The 24,003-nt window shown below is 42.3% G+C and overlaps 2 protein-coding genes across 2 annotated transcripts; both read left to right on the forward strand.

Annotated features, from left to right (window-relative positions):
* The first annotated feature begins 4,412 nt into the window (after nt 1-4,412).
* Nucleotides 4,413-14,671, forward strand: taf6l (TAF6-like RNA polymerase II, p300/CBP-associated factor (PCAF)-associated factor). The gene is made up of 12 exons (XM_080741986.1): nt 4,413-4,470; nt 7,031-7,187; nt 7,711-7,797; nt 8,264-8,414; nt 8,579-8,629; nt 8,736-8,830; nt 9,201-9,275; nt 9,719-9,939; nt 10,690-10,822; nt 11,935-12,063; nt 12,402-12,898; nt 13,405-14,671. Exons 2-12 carry the CDS (start codon nt 7,041-7,043, stop codon nt 13,748-13,750), a joined length of 1,932 nt encoding a protein of 643 aa, XP_080598112.1. The 5' UTR covers nt 4,413-4,470; nt 7,031-7,040; the 3' UTR covers nt 13,751-14,671.
* A 313-nt stretch (nt 14,672-14,984) lies between these two features.
* Nucleotides 14,985-17,607, forward strand: kcnk7 (potassium channel, subfamily K, member 7; the record flags this gene model as incomplete). The annotated part of the gene is made up of 3 exons (XM_080741605.1): nt 14,985-15,321; nt 16,119-16,514; nt 17,180-17,607. The coding sequence occupies 3 exons, from the start codon at nt 14,985-14,987 to the stop codon at nt 17,605-17,607; spliced, it is 1,161 nt and encodes a 386-aa protein (XP_080597731.1).
* Nucleotides 17,608-24,003: the final 6,396 nt, after the last annotated feature.

A 24,003-nucleotide genomic window follows, 5' to 3' on the forward strand; every position in this document is an offset into this window, starting at 1 on the left:
TCCCATGGCTTCCTTGCATAATGACGCAGTAGTTAACATATTATGAAGTGTAGCACCATAAAAATACCCATAATAATACAGCATTTGGTTTGGTACAACATCACTTTCTTTAATTTTGGTGAATTCTTCTCTGCTTTAAAAATCAATAGGGAACAAATTATGAAGTGTAGTACACTGATTATCATTCTCACCACCAAGGGGCTCCCCCTGGTCATACTACAGCAATTGGTTTCGTAGAAATTAACTTTATTGAATTTTGGTGAATTCTTCCCTGCTTTAAAAATCAATAGGGAAAAAATTATGAAGTGTAGTACACTGATTTTCATTCTCACCACTAGGGGGGCTCCCCCTGGTCATACTACAGCAATTCGTTTCGTAGAAATTAACTTTATTGAATTTTGGTGAATTCTTCCCTGCTTTAAAAATCAATAGGGAAAAGATTATGAAGTGTAGTACACTGAAAATCATTCTCACCACTAGGGGGGCACCCCCTGGTCATACTACAGCAATTGGTTTCGTAGAAATTAACTTTATTGAATTTTGGTGAATTCTTCCCTGCTTTAAAAATCAATAGGGAACAAATTATGAAGTGTAGTACACTGATTATCATTCTCACCACCAAGGGGCTCCCCCTGGTCATACTACAGCAATTAGTTTCGTAGAAATCAACTTTATTGAATTTTGATGAATTCTTCTCTGCTTTAAAAATCAATAGGGAACAAATTATGAAGTGTAGTACACTGAAAATCATTCTCACCACTAGGGGGGCTCCCCCTGGTCATACTACAGCAATTCATTTCGTAGAAATTAACTTTATTGAATTTTGGTGAATTCTTCCCTGCTTTAAAAATCAATAGGGAACAATTTATGAAGTGTAGTACTCTGATTATCATTCTCACCACTAAGGGGCTCCCCCTGGTAATACTACAGCAAATAGTTTCGTAAAAATTAACTTTATTGAATTTTGGTGAATTCTTCCCTGCTTTAAAAATCAATAGGGAACAAATTAAGAAGTGTAGTACTCTGATTATCATTCTCACCACTAAGGGGCTCCCCCTGGTAATACTACAGCAAATAGTTTCGTAAAAATTAACTTTATTGAATTTTGGTGAATTCTTCTCTGCTTTAAAAATCAATAGGGAACAAATTATGAAGTGTACTTCATAATTTATTGAATTTTGGTGAATTCTTCTCTGCTTTAAAAATCAATAGGGAACAAATTGTTCCCTATTGAATTTTAAAGCAGAAGAATTCACCAAAATTCAATAAAGTTAATTTCTACGAAACGAATTGCTGTAGTATGACCAGGGGGAGCCCCCCTAGTGGTGAGAATGAAAATCAGTGTACTACACTTCATAATTTTTTCCCTATTGATTTTTAAAGCAGGGAAGAATTCACCAAAATTCAATAAAGTTAATTTCTACGAAACCAATTGCTGTAGTATGACCAGGGGGTGCCCCCCTAGTGGTGAGAATGATTTTCGGTGTACTACACTTCATAATTTTTTCCCTATTGATTTTTAAAGCAGAAGAATTCACCAAAATTCAATAAAGTTAATTTCTACGAAACTAATTGCTGTAGTATGACCAGGGGGAGCCCCTTGGTGGTGAGAATGATAATCAGTGTACTACACTTCATAATTTGTTCCCTATTGATTTTTAAAGCAGAAGAATTCACCAAAATTCAATAAAGTTAATTTCTACGAAACCAATTGCTGTAGTATGACCAGGGGGTGCCCCCCTAGTGGTGAGAATGATTTTCGGTGTACTACACTTCATAATTTTTTCCCTATTGATTTTTAAAGCAGAAGAATTCACCAAAATTCAATAAAGTTAATTTCTACGAAACTAATTGCTGTAGTATGACCAGGGGGAGCCCCTTGGTGGTGAGAATGATAATCAGTGTACTACACTTCATAATTTGTTCCCTATTGATTTTTAAAGCAGAAGAATTCACCAAAATTCAATAAAGTTAATTTCTACGAAACCAATTGCTGTAGTATGACCAGGGGGTGCCCCCCTAGTGGTGAGAATGATTTTCAGTGTACTACACTTCATAATTTTTTCCCTATTGATTTTTAAAGCAGGGAAGAATTCACCAAAATTCAATAAAGTTAATTTCTACGAAACCAATTGCTGTAGTATGACCAGGGGGAGCCCCCTAGTGGTGAGAATGATTTTCAGTGTACTACACTTCATAATTTGTTCCCTATTGATTTTTAAAGCAGGGAAGAATTCTCCAAAATTCAATAAAGTTAATTTCTACGAAACAAATTGCTGTAGTATGACCAGGGGGAGCCCCCCTAGTGGTGAGAATGAAAATCAGTGTACTACACTTCATAATTTTTTCCCTATTGATTTTTAAAGCAGGGAAGAATTCACCAAAATTCAATAAAGTTAATTTCTACGAAACCAATTGCTGTAGTATGACCAGGGGGTGCCCCCCTAGTGGTGAGAATGATTTTCAGTGTACTACACTTCATAATTTTTTCCCTATTGATTTTTAAAGCAGGGAAGAATTCACCAAAATTCAATAAAGTTAATTTCTACGAAACCAATTGCTGTAGTATGACCAGGGGGAGCCCCCCTAGTGGTGAGAATGAAAATCAGTGTACTATACTTCATAATTTTTTCCCTATTGATTTTTAAAGCAGGGAAGAATTCACCAAAATTCAATAAAGTTAATTTCTACGAAACGAATTGCTGTAGTATGACCAGGGGGAGCCCCCCTAGTGGTGAGAATGAAAATCAGTGTACTACACTTCATAATTTGTTCCCTATTGATTTTTAAAGCAGAAGAATTCACCAAAATTCAAGAAAGTTAATTTCTACCAAAATAATTGCTGTAGTATGACCAGGGGGAGCCCCCTAGTTGTGACAATGATAGTCAGTGTACTACACTTCATAATTTGTTCCCTATTGATTTTTAAAGCAGAGAAGAATTCACCAAAATTAAAGAAAGTGATGTTGTACCAAACCAAATGCTGTATTATTATGGGTATTTTTATGGTGCTACACTTCATAATATGTTAATTACTGCGTCATTATGCAAGGAAGCCATGGGAAAAGAGATTTTTATTCTACGACCTACGGTTCAAGAGTTATAGGCCAAAATGTAAAGTGGGCTTTTATAGCGCCACCATGAGGCAAAGTGGTGTAATTAGTTTTTTATATGCATAGGCCTCTGGACATATAGGCTGTACAAATTCCGATTGAAATCACAAACCTACGGTTCAAGAATTATAGGCCAAAATGTAAAGTGGGCTTTTATAGCGCCACCATGAGGCAAACTGGTGTAATTCGTTTTTGATTGCATAGGCCTCTGGACATGTAGGCTGTACAAATTCCGATTGAAATCACAAACCTACGGTTCAAGAATTATAGGCCATAATGTAAAGTGGGCTTTTATAGCGCCACCATGAGGTAAACTGGTGTAATTCGTTTTTGATATGCATAGGCCTCTGGACATGTAGGCTTTACAAATTCTGAGGAAAATTTTCCAGAGCTTTACAAACAGGTGTTTGTAAAGACAAATTTTCCCATTCAAGTCAATAGGGGAAAAATCTAATTATATAAATATCCCAAATAACTGCTGTAGTACACTCACAAGTACACCATTGATGTCTGAAGTGAATTTGGTTGTAATACATTGCATATTCATAAAGCTATTGAATATTTTCGCTTTCAGTGTTGCACTTTGTAGACGGTCCCTAACCGCTCGCCTACCGTTCAGCTTTACATAGAGACGCATGTAATCTGTCAAACTCGGAGGTTGTTTTTTTGGGATGGAAATCGAGTTGTAGTTGTTTCTCTAGCTAACCAGGATAAGAATGAGACGGGTTTTGTGGTTTTGTAATGTTTAGTTCCTGAGCTATTGAGCCCGGAAAAGCGAATCTGTGAATCTCTTGCTATCTTTACTGCAGTGTAGATGGCAGTGTTGTATCTGGACCATAGATCTGGACATGATAAAACAGAGTGAACCAACAACCCCTGTGTGTGTGTGTGTGTGTGTGTGTGTGTGTGTGTGTGTGTGTGTGTGTGTGTGTGTGTGTGTGTGTGTGTGTGTGTGTGTGTGTGTGTGTGTGTGTGTGTGTGTGTGTGTGTGTGTGTGTGCGCGCGCGTGTGTGTGTTTGGTGGTGGTAGTGGGGGGGGGGGCATATGGATACCGTATTTTAGTCTCCAACATAGGCCTACCCATATTCATATCAAGATTATACTCCGTAGTAATCAAAATAACTAAGCTTTTTGGCAAGCGACAACCTTGTACGATGGAATATAAAGGCGTTAAGAGCGCTCAGGTATTTTATTTTGAAGGCCAGCACCGGACGTGAGATGGTTGATAATGTAATATTTTGAAGGCCAGCACCGGACGTAGGATGGTGGCTAATAAAAACAAAACAATTCTGTTGTAAGGTTGATATGTAAATAAATCAACTAAAAACGCACACATATCGTCTGGTCCACTGGGGAGGTAAGGAGTTTAACCTATTATTTGTGCACACACATTTGCATGATCATCATCTGTAAGGATTTGGCATTTTATCATGTTTAGAAGTGGCAGTCCAGGCTGCGATGCAGAGGATCAGACTAGTATCTGGAATGCGATGCAACCCGATGCAATGCAGTGTGAAGTTTCAGGCTGCTTTCTGGACGTTTTGGATTAAACTTCACCACGTATTTGTGGCTTTAAATGTATTGTTAACAGACAATACCTTTATCTTTTCATTGTTTCAAGTTTAACAGATAATACACAGTCAGAGTCAACATTTCTCATTGTAGAGGTTCAGGCACAATGGGTGTCTGAACCGTTGCATGGTGATTTCTTTCAGTGGTGGAAAAAGTACTGAAATTCTTTATATTGAAAGTATCAATACCACAATATAAAACACTCTATTATAATAAGTCTGGAATTCATAATGTACTTGATTAAAAGTGTAACAGTATTTGCATCACATTGTTGTACTTGAAGTACAAGTACCAAAAGTAAAAGTAGTCATTATGCAGAATGTCCCATTACAAGATTTAAAATGTATGAGCATCTTTTGAAAATAGCAGATCTACAAGCCCACAGTGCGTCGCATTGTGAGCTTGTAGATCTGCTATTTTCAAATGGCCGACATGAATACAGAGCTAAAGTGGTTATGTATGTTAATTTGTAATAATAATCAAAATCTACAAAGTAACTACTAGTAACCAAACGTGTCAAATAGTTGAGTAAAAGTACAGTCAGTATATGCCTCTTGAGATGGAAAGGAGTAGAAGTAAAAGTACTGTAAATTTGAAATACTGAAGTAAAGTACAAATACTGTACCTCAAAAAAGTACAGTACTTGAATAAATGTACTTAGTTACTTTACACCACTGCATTTTAGTTTATGTTGGCTCAAAGTAACCCCAGGTTGTTCCTTTTACTAAGGTGGTCCCTGCTAGAAAAACCAGCACAAGACCAGCAGTAAGACCAGCACCAGCACAAACCAGCGCATGTTGTGTTTTCTAGCTGGTCTGTGCTGGTGCTGGTTTGTGCTGGTCCCACCATCTAAACCAGCATGAACGCGCTGGTCTGTGCTGGTGCTGGTCTGTGCTGGTCTGTGCTGGTGTGGTCAGGGACCCCCGGGGGACCCCCCTGAGAAGTGGACCAGGTCTTTGCTGGTTTAATTTGCTCTTTGCTCTGGTGCTTGAATCCTGTTCTGTATTCCATATTAGATTGTGACATTAGTTTTGACATTGTGGGTGTGAGTGGGATTTGAACTTACTACCTCCGGCACTTCAGTCCTGCACTTATCCTCGGCGCCACTGGAACCTGTTAGTTAAAATGGGTGTTTGTCCCTATTTGTATATGACCAGCTTAGACCAGCACAGACCAGCACAGACCAGCACCAGCACAGACCAGCACCAGCACAGACCAGCAGTAAAACACAACATGTGCTGGTTTGTGCTGGTGCTGGTCTGTGCTGGTTTATGCTGGTTCATGCTGGTCTGTGCTGGACCAGCACCAGCACAGACCAGCAGTAAAACACAACATGCGCTGGTTTGTGCTGGTGCTGGTCTGTGCTGGTCTATGCTGGTTCATGCTGGTCTGTGCTGGACCAGCACCAGCACAGACCAGCAGTAAAACACAACATGTGCTGGTTTGTGCTGGTGCTGGTCTGTACTGGTCTGTGCTGGTCTATGCTGGTTTATGCTGGTTCATGCTGGTCTGTGCTGGTGCTGGTGCTGGTCTGTGCTGGTGGACCAGCATGGGACCAGCACAGACCAGCATAGACCAGCACCAGCACAGACCAGCATGAACCAGCATAAACCAGCATAGACCAGCACAGACCAGCATGAAAATTGTGCTGGTCTGTGCTGGTTTTTCTAGCAGGGGTGTGTCTTAATTGATCTATTGCCGTGGTTCTCAAAGTGGATTCCAGGGACTTCGTAGGTTCCTTTTATGGGGGTCTAAATGATGTTATGTTATGTTTTATTAACCCTGAAGAAGGCAGCTTGTCTGTCCGAAACGTTGGTTTCTCATTCTGTGTAGTCCTATAATAAATGTGCATTGGTAGCTACGAGTGTGCGGCTTTACTCTTTTTTTCATAATGTTTTATTTATTTGACATGGACATCACAATCACATTGGACGAACCAGATACATTGATATAAGTGATTATAGCACAAGTGCTAATTCTCATCACCTGTCCACAGGAGGCTTTTCTATTTTACAATAATCAAATCTAACACCCAATCAAGTACAATAAACATTAATACTTCCTAAAACCCAATCAAGTACAAAAACAATAATACTAATCTAAAACCCAGTCAGGTACAAACAATTATAATATGTGCTTACTAATAAGAACTAAAAACAACGAACCACAATCTGACCCATCAGCTTGTGACCCATACAAGTCTGTAACTCTTAACAGTATACAAATGGACCCATCAGGACCCTGATGGACCCATCAGGGTCCATTTGGTTCCATTTCTCTACTGTCAGAGTTGGGGGAGACCTTGAAATGTATACGTTTGAGAAAGACTGCTCTATTGTGTACAGTTGAGTTGAGATGGCGGACAGAGAGGAGCGCCGCTTCGCTGAGGTTCCCCGGGAATCTGTCAAGCTGATGGCCGAGAGCGCTGGCGTGGAGCTGGGCGACGAGGTGGCTGCTCTGCTGGCTGAAGATGTCTGCTATCGACTCAGGGAAGCAACACAGGTAGCCTGATATATACAGTAGTCAGGAGATATTAATACAATCTGGGAATACATTCCTTACCAAGAAATGTCTTCACCTATGTTTGTGTAAAGGTGTCTAGTAACACATCAAGTTTGACATTCAAAATTCCTTGGATACTTTTTTTTTTACAGCTGCTGAAAATTTTACATTATTCTGATAATATTCTGATTATTCTCTGACTAATAGTATCGTATAGTTATTGTGATTTTACAAACAAAATAGTTTAAAATAGTAAATAGAATGTTGCTCCAAAATCTGTTTAATGTTGAGAATACACAAAAGGTTTGTAAATGATAAAAGGCTATTCAGCAGACCTGCTACTGATATAGACCCTGGTTTAGGTATTGAACAAAGGGTGGGCGTGCAGGCTAGCTTACTTTTGTTTTAAATTGATCAAACTGTTTCTATTTCCCAGTGATAATAAATGAGACGTACATATTAATAATGTTCTGTAGTTCTTTGCCCCACGGGATAATAATGTGTCTGTGTTGAACTTACACAGAGCAGCTCTCAGTTCATGAGACACGCAAAGAGAAGGAAGCTGACGGTGGAGGACTTCAACAGAGCTCTGCGCTGGAGCAATGTGGAGGTGAGAGACAGACCAGTGCTGTGGTTCTACTACTACTGCTACTAAGTAGTGCACCAGACACGGCACAACCCTAAAACACTGCTTGTTTCATGAAGTATGGACAGAACAGTAGTTTATTTGATTTGGCACTGGAACATGACCAGTTCGGCTGTGGCTCAGGAGGTAGAGCAGCTCGTCCAACGATCCGTGGGTCAGCGGCTCGAATCCCGGCTCCTCCTGTCCACATGTCGAAGAAGTGTCCTTGGGCAAGACACTGAACCCCACATTGCCTCCAAGAGTCGGTCGGTGTTAGCTTGCCACCATTGTTGCGTGAATGTGGGAAGTGAGAACGCTGGCGTCGACTGTTGTTCGTTCATAGAATATATTGCTCCGTTAAACATGTTTTCAACAATCGGCCGCAAACAACTAGTTGACGATAACTAGCTTCTCCATATTTGTAAATCTTTTTTTCTTTTTTCTTTTCCAGGCCATTTCTGGCTATGGGGCCCAAGATGCCCTTCCATTTCGCTCTATAAAGGAAGGTGAGCTTTTCTTTGTCGAGGATCGCGACATCAACCTGGTTGAGCTGGCCCTGGCTACCAACATTCCCAAGGGATGTGCAGAGACCATGGTGCGAGGTACGTCCCGCCACAACATGCACTGCATGTTGAGAAATAACAGAGTGTGAAAACTTGCCTAAAGGGCTTTTAAAACTATGTGCATCAGTCGCTACCCGTGTGAAATATATTTATATTTTTTATAATTGTGTATCAATGATAACTTCGTTTTCTATTCATTTCAGTAAATGTGTCCTACCTGGATGGTAAAGGCAACCTAGAGCCCCAGGGAACAGGTATGAACCATACTCGGGTTAACAAGTGATTGTAGCTGCCAGGTTCCATGGCATTTCAGTGCTTGTCATTGAATCTTTTAAACGTTTGTTGTCTGCTTTGCCACAGTTCCTAGTGCAGTGCAGTCCCTCTCAGATGACCTGCTCAAGTATTACCAGCAGATAACACGTGCTATTCTAGGAGAGGACCCACATCTCATGAAGGTAGGTCTTATGCCTTATTTCTTCTCTGTTGCAATAGCAGACCTACAGGCTAAAACACTTGTACGTAGGTTTGCCATTTTCAGCCTAAAAATCTGGCTTTAGCTGTGGAGAACAGCTTTTATTTATCCATCTACAGATTAATGAAAACAATGGAAGAAAAGATCAACAGAGAATCATTTAGGAAAGTAATTGTTAAACTTGCATCTGAACTCATCTTTCAGGTAGTTAACACAACATGATGTCACAGTCAATTTAGGAGGCTGCTTGGGAGGAAACGTGGCCTTGGGCCATTTTGAAACTAGTTATTTGTTCTGTTTGATGTTTATCAGTTAGTCATTCTGCTATTAATTCTTGCATGTGTGTGTTTCAGGTTGCCTTGCTGGATCTCCAGTCCAACCCAAAGATCGCTGCTCTCCTGCCATACTTTGTTTATGTCATCAGTGGAGTAAGTTGAATGAATCCTTAAGCCTCGATCAGAGTCTGTGGTGAAGAGCTATCCACCGCAAATTTGAGGTGGAAAGCTTTCCACCTCAAGTCAGAAAATAAGTGAAAGCCATCATAGTCCGTCACGGTGGAGTCCTATTCACCGTGACTGACTGGTCCAGGTCGACCAATCAGTGAACGGGGTGAAGAGCCTGTCTGTCTGATAGTAAAAACAGAGAGATGTGTCGGGACTCGCGGTGGAAAGCTCTTCACCGCGAGGAATGACGTAACGTTGTAGTTTTATGACTCAAAAAGACTACACCGCGGTGGATAGCCTTCCACCGCGGAGCCGACTCTGATCGAGGCTTAACAGGTTAATTTGGTTCCATTTGTACACCGTCAAGAGTTATGGGGAGACCTTGACATTTGAAAGTTTGAGGAAACACTTTCTACTGTGATCCGCAGGTGAAGTCTGTGAGTCACGACCTGGAGCAGCTGAACAGGCTCCTCCACATGGTGAAGAGTCTGGTGCAGAACCCCTACCTGTACCTGGGCTCCTACGTACGCAGCCTGGTGTCCAGCGTCATGTACTGCATCCTGGAGCCGCTGGCAGCCTCCATCAACCCCCTCAACGACCACTGGACCCTGAGGGACTACGCTGCCTTGCTGCTCAGCCACATCTTCTGGTATAACCTCCTCTCGTGTCTAGGCCTGTCACAGTTATTACATAATAATCGTCTAATCGCAATTATTTTGTCATAATCGCAATTATTTTGTCATAATCGTTTCCATGTTGAAAAATGTTAATATTTTTTCAAAAATAGTGGAAATATGATTGTGGAAAAAAAGTTGTGGATGGAACTCAAATTCTTGAGTCCAAAATGAGTCTTTCAGAATTTGGAAGTGTCACTAGGGCTGGAAGATATGACTTAAACTTAAGTGGACCTATTGTTTTATTTTTTATTTTACAGAAGATGTTTCCATATTGTCCATCTTGTCACGTTTCCACTGGATGACACATTGATACGATGCAGCAATATTTTCTATGATTATTGAAATAAGACGTCTCAATAAAACATTACAGCAATAACATTAAAATTAAGAGAGTTGGAAGTGTTTCACTACATAATTTTATCTATCATATTGTAGAATTATTATTGTCTTTTTTAAATATTTTATTAGACAGAAATGTAAAATGGCACAGTACAGTCAAAACACTTAGTCTACAAGGATTACACCAAAAAAGTCCTTGCAGTCTTGTTTCCATTGGGGTCCTAGGAGGTATTTAATTCATCAACATATAAAGTAGCACCAAAAACATTTAATATCATAAGTATAAAACGCTCCAGCCCAAGGTGACAGCTATTGTTCTAATATTGTTATTTTTGGCACGAATGAGAGCATACCAAAGTATTTTTTTGTTGTCACCTTGCCAGGACTCACGGGGACCTGGTGAGCGGTCTGTACCACCAGATCCTCCTGTCTCTCCAGAAGGTTCTGTCTGACCCGGTTCGCCCGCTCTGCTCCCACTATGGTGCCGTGGTGGGCCTACACGCTCTGGGATGGAAGGTACTGTAGCACACTGACTCTCGTCTTCACCCATAGTTCACTGGTTCTGCCCTGGTTCCACACCCACAGTTTTGCATTGCCCTTGAAGACAGGAAAATATGTAGGCCTAGAATTATTGAATGCTTTAACCAGTGAAAAATAGCAGATATACAAGCTCACACGCTTGTAGATCTGCTATTTTTGAAAAAGTCGCGAAAATGTGTGCAAATCTTTGAATATATGTATTTTTAAAGCGAACGTTTGTAACTCAAATTTTGCTTCTGGGTGGTCCCTGGAACTAGATATTTTGAGATGCGGGTCCGTGGCCAAATAAATATAATTTTGGGGATCCTTCACATGAAAAGGTTTGAGAACCACTGACATAGTAGTCTCTCAAGAACAGACTAACTGAGCTCCAGTTAAGCGAAAAGGACCTTTTCTTTGACGATGGCTATAGCCAGATTGCGGACATAGAAACATAGGTTTTTCAAAAAACCTTAGAAGGATTCAAAAGACACTTATAGAATCGGGTCAAAATTCTAATTTTCACGATTTTTCAAAAATAGCAGATCTACAAGCTCGCAGCGCGGCACTCGGTGCCGCGCTGTGAGCTTGTATATCTGCTATTTTTCAATAGTTAAAGCATAAAATAATGATACACAATAATGTGTACCCGTTCTAAATGGGTTAAATAAAAAGTGATAATTTGTTGTTTATTATTAGTTTTTAAAGTGTCATTGCAATATCGACACATTGCAGAGGGCTGCAATATGTACTGTAAGTATTGAGGATGTTATCAATCTAGTCTGCATCGTGTGAAACCAATCGTGTGTAAATGGAGCAAAATAATCAAAGATAAATAGAAATTCAAAACAAACAAGCCAAATGAGAATGTGAAGGCTGAAAAATATTTGATACTGAAATATGGTTTATACCATAGGTATATTAAGTTACACAAGAGATTAAGTGATTATATATGTTAATTTATGGTTCGAATAAAAAACATTTGTAATTGTTACCTCTGTTCTAGTTGTATTACAGTTAATAGTGTTTCTATATCATGCAGACCTAATATCTGACATGTTTTCTAAAATATAGTAATATGTGTGTAAAATGTGTGTTTGTATTTGCAGGCTGTTGAAAGAGTGTTGTATCCACATCTACCAGCTTACTGGGCCAACCTACAGGCCGTGCTAGACGACTACTCTGTATCCAATGCTCAGGTCAAAGCAGATGGACACAAGGTCTATGGAGCCATCCTGGTGAGTACTGCTGTGTAGACTGTAGCTATGCGTTTTATTTCTTCAAACAGTCCTACACATTTATATAAGACACAGTTGAAAATACTACCAAACATTTTCTTGTTTTATTAGTCCTGTTTCAAATGCAGTATCCCCACCACTCTGTTGACCTCTTTCTCATCTCAGCTCTCAAATTGCCCTCTGGTGGCGCCTACAGTGTACTACAATAACAATACACCACCTCATTACACTGTCTCAATTTTATAGAAAGCAGAGTTATTGAAGATCACACCATTGGTATTTTTAAAAAACATCACATACTGTAGACACAGTAATTAACTGTTTCCCAATCGTGACAGGTGGCCGTGGAGCGTCTGCTGAAGATGAAGGCATTGTCTCTGTCCCAGTCAGCGGAGGGAGCGTTCAGTGGTCATCCAGGCTCTGGACTCGCTGCAATGGGCTACAGGGTGAGCAGCCCTGGCCTCAGCCCCCCTCCAGAACCCCTGTCGGAGGCTGCCCTGGGAATCGCCAGCCACCTCCAGGCCGGCGGCGCCGGCTGTCCCTGGGAGGAGTGGACGCCGGTCCCCCTGCCGGCCATGTACTGTGAGCTCTACTCCTTCTTCGGGGACAGCCTGGCCGTCCGCTTCAGCATGGGACCAGAGTTTGGAGGCTGTGTCCCCTGCGTCCCGTCCCAGGCCAACGACACGAGGAAGGAGCCCCCCGGCCCCGCCACCAACTCGGACACCACCAGGAAGATGCCCCAGCTCACGGCTAACCTCAACATCAGCCCCAGGCAGGATGGGAGTCCTCGCACGGAGCCAGCTCCACCCAGCCTGGCTGCCACAGCCCCGGGGAGGTACAGTAAAGCGACCAAGTTATTTAATCCCTTGATGTTAGCAATGTTGTCATGGTTTCCTCATAGATAGCATATCTATGATATCTTAAGCATTTTCTTGTGCAATCATGTTGATGATATACTGTATATGCTTTGAGTGCGTGTTTATTATCAGAATCGGTATGATTCCTGCAAAGGATCATGGGATTGTCAGCAGCTCAGAGCGTCAGGAGCTGATTTTTATTTTTAGTTCAGGTCATCCATTTCAAATGAGAAATTAATTATTCTCATATTTCGCACAATAATCATTTATTGTATTTTGAGGTCACAGATTAAATATCTGGAGCATGCGCGACCAAAACGCAATTTTGACCCAGCAAGCACGGTCAGGACCTGGACCAATCAGTGGCTTGCAGGGGAGCCTTGAGTGTTCTATAATCCAGTGCTGGTAGGTGGTTCAGCAATGTGGGAAGAAGCCGTTAGAGCTTAGAGCTTTCTACATCTCATGCTTTGTCTCTTTGTTTTAGGTCTGTGGCTCGCTCTTCCTCCTCCTCTTCCTCTGCCCAACGTTCAAGATCGTCATCCTCTCGCTCAGGCCAGCGGTCGGCTGGCCCATCCCGCGATGTCTTCCCCAAAGCCCGCTTCACCTCCCCACAGACCGGCCCACCCGCATTCTCCTTCCTCATCGGCGGCAGGCAGATGGGCCGGCGTTGCCAGGGGCGACGTCCTTTCCAGACCAATTTTGCCCCGACTCCGCCGCTGTCCTCTGTCCCGCCCCGTGCCTACGCCCACAAACTGCCGGTCATTGGCAGGGTGGGCAAGCCTGTAAGACGCTGGGCGTGTTCCCACTATTCCCTTCACTTACCCCTCTGAAAGAAGAGACATCTGGAGAAACGGGACAGACTTTAAACCACTGTTTTTTTCCTCAGCAGTGACAATGATGGGTCACAGCCACAGGATCATGGATTAGGAACAACACAGAGAGGAGAATGGAATAATGGCTATGTTTACATTCACAATATTCCCTTAATAGCTGGGATTTACAAGTTTATGGGCTTGTGCACATGAACCCAATTTCTCGCATAACCTTTGTCTCAATGATAAATCAGAATCATGTATGTAGAATGTTATGTCTGTGATGATGTAGACACAAAGTATTGCTCCATCCTATTGCCCTGCCTTTTCAATGCCTGGTAACAGCTGGACCAATTGTTAGATTAGATTAGATTGTCAAAAGCATAAAATAAATGTATAGGATGGATGTTGTGCTTCCATGTCAAACATGGAAGAGGAAGTTATCAGTCCATGGGAGGCTCTGTGACACGTGTGTTCCTTATGAAGATGTGTTTGTATGATGATATCCATAGCAATAATCATCACTGGGTCAACTATCTATCCTATGTCAACACTTATTTTCCACGGTCAAAAGGATCAAGAAAGTTACCACTTGAACCAACATCTTGTAACTAGCGCTAGCTACAGAAGAGTGACATTTGTAAGTGCATTAGTACACATGCATATAAAACAGCTAGCACTGTAACTGGCGTACAAGTCTGTATTCTGGATACTGTGGACATGTAAACATACATACATGTTATCTAAGTACATTGGACCCTGACTTGGTGGAGCCCCCCCCCCCCCCCCCCCCAGAACTCTAGAAAGGAGATGCCTGTCACCTGAGACTTGAGCCCAAATGATGCGGACTTGCCTCCATATTGTAAATATGCAGTTGGACTATGTGGTGGAATGGACACCGTCTTATTGGAGGGATAGTTTCTTCTTACTGCGTCTGCCGCTAAGGACACCATTTCCGATGCCTCTGAGAATATTTTGATATTTGATACAAATAGCTGTCTATTTCATAGAATACAAAACCGTTTAATTCCTTTTGCCTATTAAAATGAAATCCATTATTTGACGGAAGGACAGCAGTTTTCCTAATTGTTTATCTGCAATTGGTGTGAGTGTGTGTGTGTGTGTGTGTGTTACCTGCCTCTACCCCGTTTAAATATTTACAATTTGACTAGCTCCTGCGAGCCTCGAGCATTCGGTTACAGCCCGCGGATGCCTGCCCTGCACAGAGCGCAGAGCGGCCAAAACAACAACAATGGGCCAGGGTCTGGCGGCCTTGCGGGGCTTCTGCCGTGCCAATGCGTTTGCCTGTCTGGTGGTGGGCTACGTCCTCTTCATCATCCTTGGAGGCCTGGTGTTCACCACCATAGAGATGCCGGTGGAGAGGACCCTCCGGGCGCAGGTCATGGCGCTCCGGGAGGCCTTCCTGCGCGAGTGTCCCTGCATAGAGGAGGACCGGCTGGACGAGCTCCTCAGGAAAGCCCTGGACACCGACGAGAGGGACGTGGCCGTGCTGAAGGCCAACAGCGACGAGCGCCACTACGACTTCACCTCGTCCCTGTACTTTGTCATCGTCACTCTGACCACCACCGGTGAGCTAGCTGTGTGATGGAGAAAACATGGGCTGAAAAATACAGTACAATATTATTGTTGTTCCATAGTGCTGCATTGCTTTAATATTGCTCTGATACTGTTTTTATCTTATCAGTGCATAGAAACTTTTCCAATTGGATCATAAGGATTGCTAGATTCGCATTCCCTGTGTTTATTTCTGACCACTGACAGTGCGCAAACACAGAAACCTGAGAAATACTACTTTTTGCTGACAACTTCTCCGTTCATTTTAGTTGCTGGCAAATTAGCTTTGTACATGCTTTGGAATGTGTTACCATTTGAACATCCTTTCAACTCCCAATGAAAACAGATTTGCACAATAGGCCTTTTTAAAAGCAAAATCTGATGAGTAAATGCAGCAACATTCACTGTAGGTGTATTTCATTTAGATGTTGCTGTGTGCCTACCTTGATGGCTCCTATGCCGATAACTTCATGCTGCCGCATGAAAATGACAAAATTCTGAAATCTATTTTTATTTTCAAACCTCAGCTAAACTCCAGAAATCCTAAAGGGCATGTACTGTAGACCAGTGGTTCTCAAAGTGGATTTCAGGCAGGGATTCTCTAGGTTCCTTTATGGCGGTCTAAATTGACCCATACAAATCTGTAACTCTGTCAGTGCACAAATGGAACCAAATTAAACTGTCATTTGTACACTGTCAGAGTTGAGGTGAGACCTTGAAATTTGAAAGTTTGAGAAACACTGCTGTAGAATGTGTATATCAACAGCATATTTCCTCCGCACGCCGTATGTTGTTCTCGTGTCCTCACCAGGCTACGACTACTTCACGCCCATATCCGAGGGGGCCAAGCTGTTCTGCATCTTCTACTGCACGCTGGGCGTCCCCCTCACGTTGTTCCTCCTCTCGCTGCTGTGTGACCTCCTCCTGCCCATCGTCACCCACGCTCCCGTGCACCACCTCCACACCCGCTGGGGCGTGCCCTACGCCCGCGCTGCCCTACTGCACGCCGGCCTCCTCTGGGCGGTGGCCGTGGCGCTGCTCCTCGTGCTCCCGGCGCTCGTGTTCTCCTTCGTGGAGCCCGAGTGGAGCTTCCTGGACGCTCTCTTCTTCTGCTTCGTCACGCTGAGCACCATCGGCCAGGGAGGCTACTCCCTGGGGAGGACCTGGGACCAAGGAGCCAGGGAGACACTCAAACTCCTCACCACCTGTAAGACCAGAATATACAGATTACAAATTGTGTAAAAGAAAATTTTCTTGAAACTTTCATATACTTAAAACTTTCATATGTTTTAGATACATTGCACATGCAGTGAATTATTCCAAAACCTTTTTGTTAAGATTTTGAATTTTTATGGCATACAGCTCATGAATATCAAAAGTGCATATTTCAAAATATTACAATATTAAACAAGACCACTCAAAACAAGGATTTATTAGTGGCTTACCAGTGGTCCTTGAGGGGGTTCCAGGTGGTCCCAGCTAAATTATGTAGATTGGTAACGAAATTATTGTTAAACATCTGCATTACTTAATTTACAAGAAGTCTAATTGAGAATTTTAACAAAAAACTAACACTTTTTTTTTTTTTTATATGAGCAACATTTGGCCTGTTATCTCTCCTATGGTACCACATCAATACAGCATGTAATTGTGAACAAAATCGTATTCATCAACAACATAAATATTCATACGTTTTTGGTCTGGGAGGCTAAATCTCATCAAATGGTGGTCTGTAGCTCAAATGCCCAATAAATCATGGACCTTGACATAAAGAGGGTTGAGAACCACTGTGTGATTATCGAGTTTCATTATCAATGGTTGAAATCCTGCTGTGTCAGAATATTTAGGGTTTTTCCTCTCTCCACACCACAGGCTACCTGATGACAGGCCTGGTCGTGGTCATGCTGTTCAGGGAGACGGCCATGGAGCTCCGTGAGGTCCAGGCTGTTTTCCGTCTGTTCGCCGGCCAACACGATTTTGAGCTGAAAGGTACTCGAATAAACGAAATGTTGGGAGGATGGATCCCAGAGGACGAACCACAATACTCTCTCCCCATCTCCACCATCTTCTCCTTTCGCCTGGACCCCACGCTCCCCTCTCCTGAGGAGCCCACTCCCCCAGTGCTCCTCCATTCTCCTGACGAGCCCACTCCCCCAGTGCTCCAAACAGTGCTGACCTCCGGGCCTGCTCCCACCACCACCACCACCACCATCATCACCCCCACAAGACCAGACAATATATCAGACCCCGAAACACAAACCCCCGTTCCTACACTCCCAGCCCCAACTCCAACCTCTTGAAAGGTAGGCCTAAATACCTGGACAGAGACAGACTGGGTTTCATTATCCTATCCTTACATTGGCTAAGTTTCCAACATCCCATCGTGCATTGCGCAGAAGGTGTGCGGCAGTTCTGGCATCGCAGCCGAGAGTGATCTACAAGCTCACAGCGGTTGCATCTGCGACGTGAGCTTGTATGTCTGCTGTACTCCGGATGTGTCCCACACATAATTCTACAGTAAATTCTCACAGAAACAGGTGGATATTATGAAAGGTTGTTTATGATCTGTAATAGCTACACATGACCACTAGGTGTTACAGCAAACTACAGTACAGGACACTGTTCATTCACAGCAATTGTATGATCACTGGGTATTATGTGGGCAAAGGTGTGTACTTGAACTTTCTGTATAACTTTTGTGTTTTTCATCAGATTTGATGAACGTCAAGATAAGAGCTGTACAATGCATTTCACTGGCTTACTATGTCTGCCATGGCATAGTTTGTGAAGATAAAGAACTGTGATATTGAGTCAGTCTTATCGTTGTATGGCGCAAACCAGGCCCATCTGCCTGCTCACAAGACGAGGAGTGGTTTTATTCTTTGATGAATGTTACTTAACACATTCCCCCATTTCTTATAAGAGAAAGTGTTAGTACTTGTGTAGCGGTGCTTCAACAATCAAATAAAAGCCAACATTATACAACGATAACATTTATTAAAAACCATTATCAGCAAAAAGCCAGAAGCATAAAATATGTGACAGTCAAAATGCTAAAGCTACTGTAAATGACACCACATAACTTTAAACATGGGTTCCAGGAAGGCATTTCAAATATGAAACGGGTTTCAGTGAGGGATTTAAATTATGTAAAACGTTCAGAGATCGTGTAGATTAACACTGTCCATCATTGTTGTTACTCTGATAGGGTCGGATTAGGACTGAATCCCATTGAGTTCAGCTCGTTCTCCAGCAGCAAAGGCCTCCAGAAAACCCCAAAGTGTCAGACGTTTTGTGTCGTATAAAAAAAGGCCTCCAGAAAACCCCAAAGTGTCAGACGTTTTGTGTCGTATAAAAAAAGCTTTTCTTTAAGCCTTAATAAGCCTGCAACAGCCCATGGACAGAGGCCTATTCTCTGTCACTCTGTGATCTCCAGCTATGGCTGTGTTTGTAAAGCGTGAGAGACAGAGCAGGCCTCTCATGACTCAGAGAATGTGCCCAGTACTGGCAGCCCTGGTCACTCCCTAAAGACACACTCTCTCTCTGAGCCTTGTCTTTGTATTAGATCAGTCATGTTCTTATATAGGTCAATCTGTTGTAGTTTTGGTTTGCGTGTTTACTGACTGAGGTTTTTCGTTTGGATTCATACTGAAGTCACACATCATTTATTAACGTCATTCATAATGTCATTCATAATCATTCATAATGAGTGTGTGACTAGTACTACATGCTATTGTAATTGGTTGAACTTCAGTCTTTCTTCTATGTTTATAATCAGGAATAATTTAAGATTCTAGTTTTAAGACCTCTGCTTCTGGGCGAATACCCTTAGCTGATCTGAGGTCAACATCTTTCAGTGAGGTTCTCACTCTCTACTGTCTGCATCCCAGGTTTATAAACTGTAATGTAAAATTACAATGGATATGACCCACCTGTTGAAAACGTATGACGTGCCCCAGAAAATGACAAATCCATTGACAAAATAGTTTTGTCCTATAAGCTGAGTCACTGGTTTGTGGGCTGCTTGTCCAGTGTGAGACCCTGTCAGGTGGTGGGCAGATGACCACTACAGCCTTGTGATCTGTTGTCAGCATTGGTCCTGTTTGGCATGTCAGAACTGCCACCCACAGAGCCAGCTGCTCAATATGTCACACTGACAGAATAGGGGTTTCCCAGGTCGCATGATTATGATTATTGCCGCCACGTGTTGTGGGATATGAACTGCTATCTTATAGGGACGTGTGGCATAGCTACGGATTAGCGGTATAGGTTTGTATTTGGGTTATATTGGGCTATCAAATGATAAGTGTTTCTTACATTTGTGTTAACTCTACTAGACATTTTTCATTTTACTTTACAAGATAGGCCTTTAATTCATTTTACTCTATGAGAAATATGTTTCTCTTAGATCCCACTAGGGTTAGGCTATATATTATGCGTGAAGTCTCTGTCCATATATGTGAACAATTGACTTCATTTGGCATGGGTGTTGCTGAGGACTCGAGGGAGAGATGCACCCAGTGGGAAGTCAAGTCTGATCAGTGGATCTCCCCAAAATATCAAAATACATGAACCATAACTAGAGACACACGTGTCGTGCATATCTACTTGTATGGGCCATTCTGTCCGTGACATTTGTCATCTCCATATATGGAGTTCTGTACTCATTCTGTGCTCCTACACACAAAGCCAGACGCAAATTCCCACTGAATACCCTGATGTCGTCAATATGACGTCATGCTACTGACTTCATAGACCGACCTGGACTCCTTATTTGGGCATGCCTGACACGGAACTCCAGATTTCCTGATTGAAGGGACACAGGCAGATAGATACATAAATATCCATAAATGGGCATAAAAGGGTCACAAACAGATGGGTACAACAGCTATTGCATAACTCTGTGAGGGAAGAATTGCTCCCAACTTGCATCATTCCAGAGTAGTCATACTGTACTTAGAGGGTGGAGGGTGGTCATGTAGAGCAAGATGGCAACTGTGAATATGATGCATTGCAGTATTCAAATATATTAAGTTATAGGTCTTATTTATTATAAAAAGAGAAAAAGACACGCTGCAGGGATCAGTTGGCTCTCTAGGACAGTGGTTCTAACAACCTGTGGGTCGGGACCCCCAGGAGGGTCTCCAAATTATTTTGGGCGGTCCCCAGATGATTAACTTAATGTGCAACAATGTTTTCTCACTCAACTGTAAACAAACCAACCTAAAGTTTAAGTGAATCTAGGGTATCTGCACATTTCTAACGTGACAATTTAATACCTCTAAAATGACAAATTAAACCTAGGCCAGAACCTTGGCAGAAATTGTGAAAATAGCCGATCTACATGCTGCACGTAGCCCGGCTATTTTCACAATAGAACTGTGTAAAATGTAATTCCTCAACTCTTAGTGCTTGTCAGGGTGGGGGGTCCCCAGTTCAAATATGATTATTTGGGGGGTCACGTCCTGAAAAGGTTGAGAACCACTGCTCCAGGAGACAGGTGAAGTTTTTCAAAGAAGTACTGCTAAACTCCAAAAGGTGTGGACTGCAGACTTGCAAAGAAAATAAATCTGAGCAAGGCATCAGGTTCAAACGCCAAGTTCAAGAGCCTTGCTCAGAAAATAAATATGTTTATTTATTTTAAAATGTAGACAGTAATTCAATGTAGTAATGGAAGAGACATGAATGAAGCATGGCTGGAGTGTCTGAATACCATTCCAAAGGCCATAGGTAGACACAAGGATAATTTTAGATGCTATAGCATGGGCTTAGTATGCAGAACATGATCATCCTCATGCGTTGTGTATCATATGCCCTCCATTCTCATGTGATTGTAGACCTTGTGCACTCGTGATGGCAGCAATGTTTGTTCATTTGTATTAATTTCTTTGTAGTTCCCAAACGACAGTCATGAGAAACTCATGTATTCAGATACAGCATGTAAAAGACAACATAATAATAATTGCGACCGTCAGGTCGCAGTTACTATCAAAACCTCGACCAGCTGTCATTCTGTCAGTCCGTCAGTCAGTCTGTCACACGTCCCACGTCACACTTTTGCCTTGCTCATATCTCCGCAACCGTTGCCCCGATCCATGCCAAATTTTGCACACACACTCCTTGCCTGCCAACCCACAATTCTCACATTCCCCTCTTCTAGCACCACTATGAGGCTGATTCTTGCAAAACACATTTTTGGACACTGCTCCTAAAGTTTTTGCCCTAAAATGACGCAAATCGGTACACAGTATGTCTACACTCATGTCATCAACATGGATCTGTCCTATTTAGCGCCACCTTCAGGCCGATTTTTTCAAACACATTTTTGGACACTGCTCCTACACATTTTGGCCTAAAATCACGCTGTGACCTGGCGGTCGCTTATCTCCCGATTAGGGAGTCTTACTGGTAATAATAATAATAACTAGAACTGCACTCTGTTGAGGTGCCAACTTGCGCTTTACGTACAAGCAGGCCACACATGGCCTACTTGTGTGCAAGCAGAGTGTGCCACAAGGTGTGAGCTGCTGGCCTCATTGGCTGTTAATGAAGACATTACCAAGAACGCTCTTATATACCAAACTCGACATACATACATTCCCAGAATCCCAGCCGTTTGGGCTACAGTGTTCAAAAAAGGGAGACACCTACATACATACCTAGCCGATTACAGTACTTGTGCGCTCTGCTTGTACAAATAATAATAATAGTTGTTGGTTCAGACAGGCTAAGACCTGACTCCATACAATTCAGGTTCACACACAGGAACATTGTTCAGTTATTCTGAAAAAAATATATAACTTTATATTGCAATGTAAAACATTTAGTAAAAGAAAGGGTACACACAGAAATACATGTACATAGGTCTACAATGAATATAGGCCTGTCTACAGTAGATATGTCATGAATGACCTCCAGGTGGAATACAACTAGTTAATCTTCCCTTGTAATATAAATGTAATTGTAAAATAATAATAACGATAATAATAATATAATAGAAAAAGTATGCAATATCATGAAGCTAATGCATAGCCTATATAAAAGTGGACACATTTCCACTTTAATGATATACACTGCCCTTCAACTAAGGTCTGCCATTGCATTGTTACTTTTTTACAGTGTGCCTCTGTGCACTCACTGAGTGTCAGCCTGCCTTTGCTTCTGAGGGACAGGTGACAGGTGTTGGCTATATTTATCAAGTTCACGCCTGGGGACTTTGGGAACTGTGGTGTAGAACACTCCAATGGCTTTGATTCATCCGCTTGTAAATCTCCTGTAAACATTGTTGGTAACCGGGAAAAGAAAATCATTTTAGCAATGTCATCTCAACGTTAAATATTCTCTGTGATTAAGAAGTGATAATCAAATCAAACTGTGTAATCATGTAGGTCTACATATGATTTATAATGTGACATGCATTTGAGCTAAAACATTTTCGAGATTAAATGCTGATTCATTTCTGCCCTATTACCTTTCTAATGAACTTGATAATAGAAAATAAATGAATATGGTGATTCAAAATGTTAGAAGCCCATTTTTAACTGAAGATTTTAAAGTTTGGGGGTGCACTTGTGGAAATCCTCTGGAAGCCTGGTTGGCCGACGGTGATGACTCTGCATTTACTGGAGACCCATTGCCTCAGTAGGCCTACTGGAATACGACACGGGAGCAACCACATGCCAAAAACAGTGGCATTGTCCCTTTAAGCATTGATGGCGCTCAGCTAACTACTATGGAAGACTGAGACAAAATGCCAGCCAAGAAAAGCAGCCTTACATAACAAGGCACTGAAGAGGCAGACATCTAAAAGGTTTGTTTTGTGCTGAGGTGGGGAGAGATTGAATAGGTTCCAGCAGGGACATGCTGGCCATTGGGAAAAGCGGGACAACTCCCGAACGGCCGGCTCATTCCCTGCCGGTCCAGGCCGGCCATTAGGGAAAAAAATTAAAATAAAATCTCGGCTCGTTCCATTTTGGGGGCTGGGCGGCCAACAAAGTAAATCGCCACTGTCGGGCAGAAATCTCCAAGTTTCAAATTTGTACATTTTTCCGCAAAGCAAAGCCCTGCTTCATCATACAAGGCCGCCGCACAAAAGTAGTGAAAACAGCAGATCTGTTTTCACTAGTTTAAATCATTTTTAAAATGATAAATATAAAACAAACGGTTTTGGACATACAAGGTTTCCACCCGACAACGACGAAATATAACTCATATAATTGGCCCACTGGCTTGTCACTTGTCATGATCTGAAATGGCAAATATTTGAGTAGCAGCAGCGCTATAGAGAGAGATCTCTCTCTATAGTGTGCAATGAGGGCCTCTCCAACTCTTTCCCGGGCTGAATCAGGGGCCCAGCACGTCCCTGTTCCAGACTCATAATGGTGGAGACAAAGGAAAGCGACACAATTGTCCCGTGTGCCATTTCCTTCATCTGTCTATCCTGTGAGTCAGGTCAGGTGGTATACATCATCATCGGACATCAAAACAGGATGCTCGCCAACTGGTGGGCTCCCTGCAGACAGGAAGCAGATTATTTAGGAAACTGTCAACCTTAGAGTCACCTCCCTCTGAGTAGCAAATCATTTAGTTTCTCCCGTGTCAGGAGAAACAATGTGTTTGTGGAGTACATGGAAGGAATGCCATGGCTAGAGTAGGTGTATGTGTTCCTTCCTTGAGAGGTCCTCTCTTTGATAAAT

This window comes from Nannobrachium achirus (assembly GCF_963921795.1).
Source record: "Nannobrachium achirus genome assembly, chromosome: 14".
Lineage (NCBI taxonomy): Eukaryota > Metazoa > Chordata > Actinopteri > Myctophiformes > Myctophidae > Nannobrachium > Nannobrachium achirus.